The following is a 7,747-nucleotide window of genomic DNA, read 5'->3' on the forward strand; positions in this document are numbered from 1 at the left end:
CTACAACAAAAAGGTGGGAGATTTCTCGTATCGTTGTTCAGCTTTCAATGTTGTGAAAATACGTGTTTGAATTACGTATTTGAATGTTATAGAAAAAAAGTGTTATGGTTATTTAAAAGAATGTTGACACCCACTTTGAAAAGAATGTTCAAATCCCTGCATCCAACTATCCAATTATAAAAATAAAAAATAAAAAATAAAAATAAAAATGGTGACACCCACTTTATAATTCAAAGCCATATATCATTATGTAATTGTAAGGTACTTACATATTACAACAAAAACTACTGGAGGTGGGAGAAATACGTGTTTGAATGTTATAGTAATGCATGTCAAAAAGTGTTATGGGTATCTATTTACACGCCAGCACCAACCCCTCCCCCTCCCAAAAAAGAAAAAAAAAAGTATCCATAATTCTGTTTCAAACAACAGGGCAAAAACTAAAAATTATTCAGCTACATGTTTATGTCACATTCATTTAAAAAGAACAAAATCAAGGGCTGTCTCACATGCAAACAGCGCATTTGCCTTCTACCGAGACATTCCAGCTAAATTTGGCCCAATTTAACAGCTTTGAGCCACTCTTCTTTGACCCATACGACTCTCCATCTCTCTGCAACTCCTCCACACACCTCAAGCAGCCTTTGCTGATACTGTTATCCCTATAAAATTAAATCGACCATAAAAACATATAAATATACATAACTATGAAGATTGAAAATGAAATTTAAAATTTTAGTTTTCTGGCGCATGTTAGCAAGAACCATAATAGTTTAGCTAACGTACGCCTTGAATTTAAAAAAAAAAAAAATTCTTACCTTTTGTTGTGGGATTTTCTTTGTGGTCTCAGTTTCAGCCTTTCATCTAATCTATCCCTAGCCTCTTTAGCTACTCCTCCCAATTCCACATCCTGATACGCTTGGTGTTCCTGCTTTTGGATCAAATTTAAACAAAATTATTAAAACATTATAAACAAAAATAAACATATTTATATGTGGAATAGAAAATAATAGAGAAAAAGAGATTGAGATTTGAGAAGGGTATGTATGAAAGTATGTATGTATGTATGTACCATTAAAGAAAAAGTGGTATGATGGGTTTCATTGTTGGTAGGGTATAAAGAAAGACAGGACCGCCTTGTTCCTCCATTGGCAGCCAAATTTGCTGATTCCCGGCCCCCTGCCACGCTCTGATGGAGCCGTCTCCTTCGGGCACATTCAACACCAGGTAGCATTTCCAGCCACTGATTTACAACAACAACAACAACCCGAGCTCTCTAAAACAAGAAAATATTTCGTTTTTTTTTTTTTTTTTTTTTTGCCTTGCAAATATTTGTGTGTGAAAGAGAAATATACCTAGATGGAAAAAGATGAAAACTTGGGAAGTGAAAGATAGTGTTGTGTACTTGTATTCAACGACTACGGCCGAAAACGGAAGAAAGCTAAATAGATAGCCTTTAAAAAAGGAAGGAGATAAGAAGGAAGCAACGAAAGTTCAGTGCAGTAACCCAGAGGGTTGGCCAAGTTGGTTTATACCCAGATGGAAAAAGATGAAAACTTGGGAAGTGAAAGATAGTGTTGTGTACTTGTATTCAACGACTACGGCCGAAAACGGAAGAAAGCTAAATAGATAGCCTTTAAAAAAGGAAGGAGATAAGAAGAAGCAACGAAAGTTCAGTGCAGCAAGTTGGCCAAGTTGGTTAGGCTCTTAGTCTTAAAGTATTTGTACTGAGCTTGATTAGGTGTGCTCCTTAGTTCGAGTCTGCTATTTGTACTTTGAAAAGAATTTTTTGGGCCAGTATTTATCCCTTCGTGAGTTCACTTGACACGAAGAGTGATTAATTTCTGGTTAAAGTTTGAGAAAACGCTCTAAGAACCAAAAAAAAAAACTGGTTGAAAGACTTGAGAAAACGCTGTGAAAAAAAAAAAATAAATAAAAAAAAGTTCAGTGTAGTAGTCAAAACTGTGGGCTAACCAAAACATAATTAATGATAATACAATATAAAAATGGTAGGCAAAAGAAGGTGATTTTTTTTTTTTTTTGGCCTAAGGTTGGCAAAGAAAGGCTAAAGACTCAAGAGTCAAGACCAGAGAATCGTGACTCGTGATATTATATTGAGCTATATTAATAATAGAAAAATTCTAAGATCATGAAAAATTGCATAATTTGTGTCATTACTTTTCACATGACATATTGTAAATGGTGAAAAAAGAGTGCTTGGTTAATATGTGAGTGACAATTAGTAAATCACATTCTGACACAAAAAATAGTTGTGACAAAAATTGTGACAATTTATTTTGTACTAGAACTACTAATATTAATATATGGGAAGATTCTAATTCACATGCTCTTTGCGTGCACATATTGGATGAAATCGTGGCTTCTTGATTTCAATTCAATTTTTTATTTGTGTAAGAGTGTGTATATTAGTGACTATGTAATAGGTGCTACTTTTAAAGCATTGACATTAGTATGTTTATTAGTAGAAAAATGGTTAGAATTTACATAATTTTGTCTAAAAATGACCCATATTAACTATTTAAATTTGACACTGTTTATTTTTATTTAGTTGTTTATTCTTTCTTTAGGTATCTCAAGAATAAATTAAATAAGTGAATGGTGGTTGCCGTGTACAAAGAAAGAGAAACAATTTTAAAAATTAAGAAAAATTGATATTTTAATGAAATATAGTATAAAGTAGATAATATAATATGGAATGTTTTAAAAAGTGAGCATGTAAAAAAAAAAAAGTAGGCTTTTATGCTAAAATAGATAAAAATTGTTGCACGAGCTGATGCGAATACTCTTAAATTTTAATATTAAAAAAAAAATTAACGGATGATCTAAGTAAATTTATTTAAGACATATTTAAAAAAAATATTTATGAAAAAAGAAAAAAATTTACAGCTTTTTACATTTTTTTTTGAAAGAGACATCAATTTTTTTTTTAAAATGGTTCATTTATAAATGTCCTAAGCTAATTGAAACTCACCAATCAGTTATACACCCCTTTTATTATCTATTAATCACAATATATTTGCTGGACATATTGTTTTACTGACCAACATATTATATATGTATAAAGCTTGTTGCCAAGCACATTGTTTTACTGCTTACTAATTACTGATAAATAATCTTATGTTGGAGCTTCTGCTTGATGATTGGAGGACTCTATTGAAGAAATTCCATAAATCAACTGTCCAACATATTTTCAAGGAGGCAAACTAAATGTGCTAATGCATTGGCTAAGTTTGGAGCCACCCTATCTTCTGACTATATTAATTTTGTTAACTCATTGACTATAGTGAAGAACTTGCTGGCTTTTAACAAAGCCGAGCTTTATTATTATAAACTTATTCGTAATTAATTTATATCAGCGTTGGTATACCTAAAAAAAATACAATATGTCATATTTGTTGTGGAAACTGCTTTGGAATAAAATTCAGCAAAAAAGCTTCTGTAATTTTAAACTAAAAATTCCTTGATTTTGCAAAATAATCATTTCAGTCAAAAATGTATTATTGAGTGTTTGGTTGTAATTAAATATTTAAAGCCACGGTGCAGTGATGTGAGATAAAAAAAAATATATATTAGTTGTTTGATAAGTGAGATTTAATTAAGCATAAACATCACATGAAGCTTCTTCGTTTTTTTTTTTTTTTTTTTTTTTTTGTATATATTGTAAATTTTTAATTGTCTTGGTTGTTTCTCAGAACAGGTTTCTAATTTGCATATTAAATTATTCTCAAATTTTTTAGGTGCATGAAATTTAGGATTCTCTCTATATCAGCACCTGTAGATCAGCCAAGTTCTATTTAAGTACATCTTGGCTATATTTGTTAGGTGTTCGACAAAAGTCCTTCAAAGGCAACTGGTGTACATGTGTTCGGACGATAGAATAGATAAATTCACATAAACTATATAATGGCCCATGAGTGACTAAGAGGCTGTTTGGATGCAAAAATTTCATCACTCAATTTTCATCACTCAATTTTCATCACTTATAACTCATCACTCTAAAATATCATGTTTGTTTGGCATCATCACTCACTTCCCATCACTCAGGGGCGGAGAGAGGGGGGGGGGGGGGGCGAGGGGGGGCACCTGCCCCCCCTGAACTTTCAAATGTTTTGACCCCCCCCCCCCCCACACACAAAAGACAAAAAAAAAAAAAATCCAATTAAGTGAATTTATGTTACCTTTCTAGCTTTCCTAGTAGTAGTAGACTTCTACTCCTAGTACAATTCTACATATAAAATTAATGGATCCCACTTAGTAAACTTGATGGACTAGACAAAGCTCCCTGTAGAATATTTTTATGTGTCAAGTTTCTTTCTTGGATAGCCAACTTGAGACATACATCCATGACATGCAGTCTACTGAAGAGTTTTCAGCAGTTAAAGGAATTGGATAGCTAGCTGAAAATATGGTAGAAATGAAAAAGAATGTTTCATATCAATTGGTTTACTTATTAGTGACTTTGGCATTGATCTTACCAGTTGCAATAGCTATCGTTAAAAGAGCTTTTTCAGCAATGAACATAATTAAAAATCGATTACGCAATCGAATAGGAGATCAGTAGATGAATGATTGCTTAGTCACATATATTGAAAAAGAAATATTCAAGACTATTGAGTGTGAAGAAATCATGTAGCGGTTTAAAAATATGAAAAATCGTCAAGGGCAACTGAGTAAAATAAGCTAGATATGAAAAAATAAATTAAAGTTTACATTTTATATTAGATTCCGTATGACAATTACATTATCATATAGTTATTTACTTATTTTGTTATTAATATCGATTAATTTTTTTAGATTAATTTTTTACTTCCAATCTTATCTTTTAATCTTGCCCCCCCTAACCTAAATTCCTGGCTCCGCCACTGCCATCACTCAATATTTTTCACACTATTTGTGGGCCCCATACCTGTCACTCGCTGTAGCTTTTTTTTTTTTTTTTTTTCAATACCCAAACTCACCGAACCTAGTGAAAAAAAAAAAAAAAAAAAAAAAAAAAAGAACCGAACAGCCAACCTAGGAGAAGAAATGAAAAAAAAAAAAAAAAAAAAAGTCAAAAGATGCAGCTAGGTACTGTTTGTGGGTCCTCTATGTGTGTTTAATTATAATATTACCATTGAGTTATAAGTTATAAAAACTGAAAATTGCCAAAATGTGTTTTCAGTTTCTATAACTCATAACTCAAAAATTAGAGAATTGAGTGATAGAAACAGAGTTATTGTGCAGCCAAACACACTTTTTGCTATGGGTCCCACTATTTTTTAGAATTAAGTTATGGAAACAAAGAATTGAGTTATGAAAACAGGTAAACCAAACACCCTCTAAGCTGCTTAATTAATTTGTGAATCTCTGTTTCATAACTTTTATTGATGAAAATTGTTACCTGGAAAGTGGATTTCTGCTTTACGCAGAATGAGGTTTGCTAGCATAAGTTTTACGCACTGGATCATTAAAATTAACAATTTCAAAAAATATGCAAAGAACTTAAGTCATGATTTTGTATGGATTTAAGATGAACTTGAATTTTTGAGTGATAGCTTGAGAATAGATAGAGAGTTATGTAACTGTTAGTTATCTGTTTAATAAAATCTAAATTTTTACCCGTTAAAAAAAAATGAATGGTATTAAAACTTTTTAAAAATAATTCATTAACAAATATCTTAAAGACATATATTAACTAAACCCTTAAATAAAAGAAGGGCACTAACTTTTTATATAACGGTTTTGTTTGTATTAGTATGTTTAAAATGTTTAGTTTTCTATTCCATTTTGATATGTCTCAAAATAAAAACCCCTTGGGAAAGTTAATAAATGAAATTCCTAACAAATCATTTATTTTATTTAAAAAGTTAATACCCCTCTTTCATTTCATTAGAATTGATAGAATTGAACTTAAAGATGATAGTTTTGAAATTTTCTATTTCGTTAGAATTGAACTTAAAGACGATAGTTTTGAAAATTTCTATATTTTTATTTAAAAGACAATACATTAAATACTATTTCCTTAAGAAAATTAAATTTTCTAAAAAGCCTCCTTACTTCTTCATTTTAAGATTATGCCATAATTGCTCTCTATTTTTAGGGAGCGCGGTTCATAACCTTTAGCGGTATGAACATTGAGAAATAATATGTTTATAATATTTTTATAATAAATCCTAAGTGATAGATTGTTACTGATTGTTATTGTTGAGACATAAAAGTAATCTTAGTTTTAGTTTCAAATTTGAACCAATAACAACTAATCACTCATGATTTGTTGTAAAATTATTGTAGACATAATTTCAAATTATTGTTTTATCATTTTTCCCATGGTGTATTTGTCAAAATTCATCTTCAATAAAAATATATGAATAATATTACAGACACAAACTATTTTACAACATTTTTACAAACTGCTTATATTGCAAATTTCTTATTAGTTCTAATATGAACCTATCACTAACATCACATTTTTATTTGGAATAACTATTTGAAAAATACTAAAACCTCATCGGTAGTTTGTAAAAATATTATAAAATAATTTATGTCCGTAACATTATTCAAAAGATATTAAGAGCATCTCCAACAGCTATTGTAAAGCTAAATTTGGACCACCAAATGTTACTGTACACACTCCAGCAGCTTCTCCAAATGCACAGCTACTCTAAATTTATTTTTCAAGTTGCTACAGTAATTCTCTTAATTTAGAAATCACTGTAGCAACTCTACTCCCTTATTTTATCTTAAAAAAATACCCGGCTGAATAAAAAAAAAAAAATCTTTCTCTTTTCTCCTGTGTTCTTTGTTCATCTGTGTCTCTCTCTTCAACGGTAAAACACAATCAAAACACACACAATCTAAAATCAGAATAGAAACAACAGATCAAGAACAAGAACAAGAAAAAATACAAATTTAATTAGAACAACAAATCTAAAATCAAAACAAAAACAACAAATCATGAGCATGAAAGCCTATCTAAGCTCCATTATAAGAACAAAGTGCATCAAAACAAGAAAAGAAGGAAGAAGAAGAAAAAAAAAAAAAAAAAAAAAAAAAAAAAAAGAAAGATCGACGAAGGTATGGTCGTTTGTCTGTGTGTGTGAAGTGAGGTCAAGAGGAAAGAAAATAGAAGTAAAATAGAAATCAAAAGATCATGCTAGAGAGTGTTCTAGAATCAAGTAGAAATAGAAAAAGTGAAAAAAAGAAAAAAGAAAAGAGAGAGCTAGAGAATGAAAGAGAGAGTCCGGAGTGTTCTTGAATGTGAGGGAGAAAATGAAAATAAAAGGAGGGGGTGGGGGGATAGATATAGGTGGACACGTGTGTGGAGGATAAAAAGAAAAAAAAGAAAAAAAAGAAAAGAAATAAATGTATGGATGAGAATGAATTGAAAGAAAGAAAAAATAAATAAAAAATAAAAAATTTTAATTGATAAATGCTATCACAATATTTTTACAATAAATTTTAAGCCATAGACTATTATTAGTTAATATTAGTGAGTAAAAAAATAATTTCAGTGGTGAATTCAAATTAAAACTAGTAACAATTTTTTACATAAATTTTGTTGTAAAAGTATTGTGAAAAATGTTATAAACGTAACACTTTTCATTGAAAAATATAATTGTTGGGATGAATATAAGAAAAATAAATGATGATAAAAAAAGAATAATGAATGAATGAAAAAATAATATTTAAATGATGTGGGGTCCATGGGCCTGATAACCTCAGTCCTTCATATAGCAGGCCCAAGGCC

The 7,747-nt window shown here is 30.2% G+C and overlaps 2 protein-coding genes across 4 annotated transcripts in view; both read right to left on the minus strand.

The window, feature by feature from the left end:
• Nucleotides 1-222: 222 nt before the first annotated feature.
• LOC111996984 (uncharacterized) lies at nt 223-1,586 on the minus strand. 2 transcript variants are annotated; one of them, XM_024029023.2, is made up of 3 exons: nt 1,073-1,586; nt 819-931; nt 223-662 (listed from the first exon to the last, which is right to left on the minus strand). In XM_024029023.2, exons 1-3 carry the CDS (start codon nt 1,232-1,234, stop codon nt 506-508), a joined length of 432 nt encoding a protein of 143 aa, XP_023884791.1. In that variant the 5' UTR covers nt 1,235-1,586; the 3' UTR covers nt 223-505. The 2 variants fall into 2 exon arrangements, with proteins under 2 accessions (XP_023884791.1, XP_023884792.1); XM_024029024.2 differs by having other exon boundaries at nt 819-928; nt 1,073-1,545.
• Nucleotides 1,587-6,486: 4,900 nt separating this feature from the next.
• Nucleotides 6,487-7,747, minus strand: part of LOC111988926 (uncharacterized) — a 7,099-nt gene continuing 5,838 nt past the window's right edge. The window contains exon 5 of one of the 2 annotated variants that reach the window (XR_002880490.2): nt 6,487-6,819. The gene's annotated coding sequence lies outside the window, so the exon portion shown is untranslated. Of the gene's footprint in view, nt 6,855-7,747 lie in introns of both variants that reach the window. The other variant, XR_010628905.1, reaches the window with a different exon arrangement.

This window comes from Quercus suber, unplaced genomic scaffold (assembly GCF_002906115.3).
Source record: "Quercus suber isolate HL8 unplaced genomic scaffold, Cork oak 2.0 scaffold_6, whole genome shotgun sequence".
NCBI lineage: Eukaryota > Viridiplantae > Streptophyta > Magnoliopsida > Fagales > Fagaceae > Quercus > Quercus suber.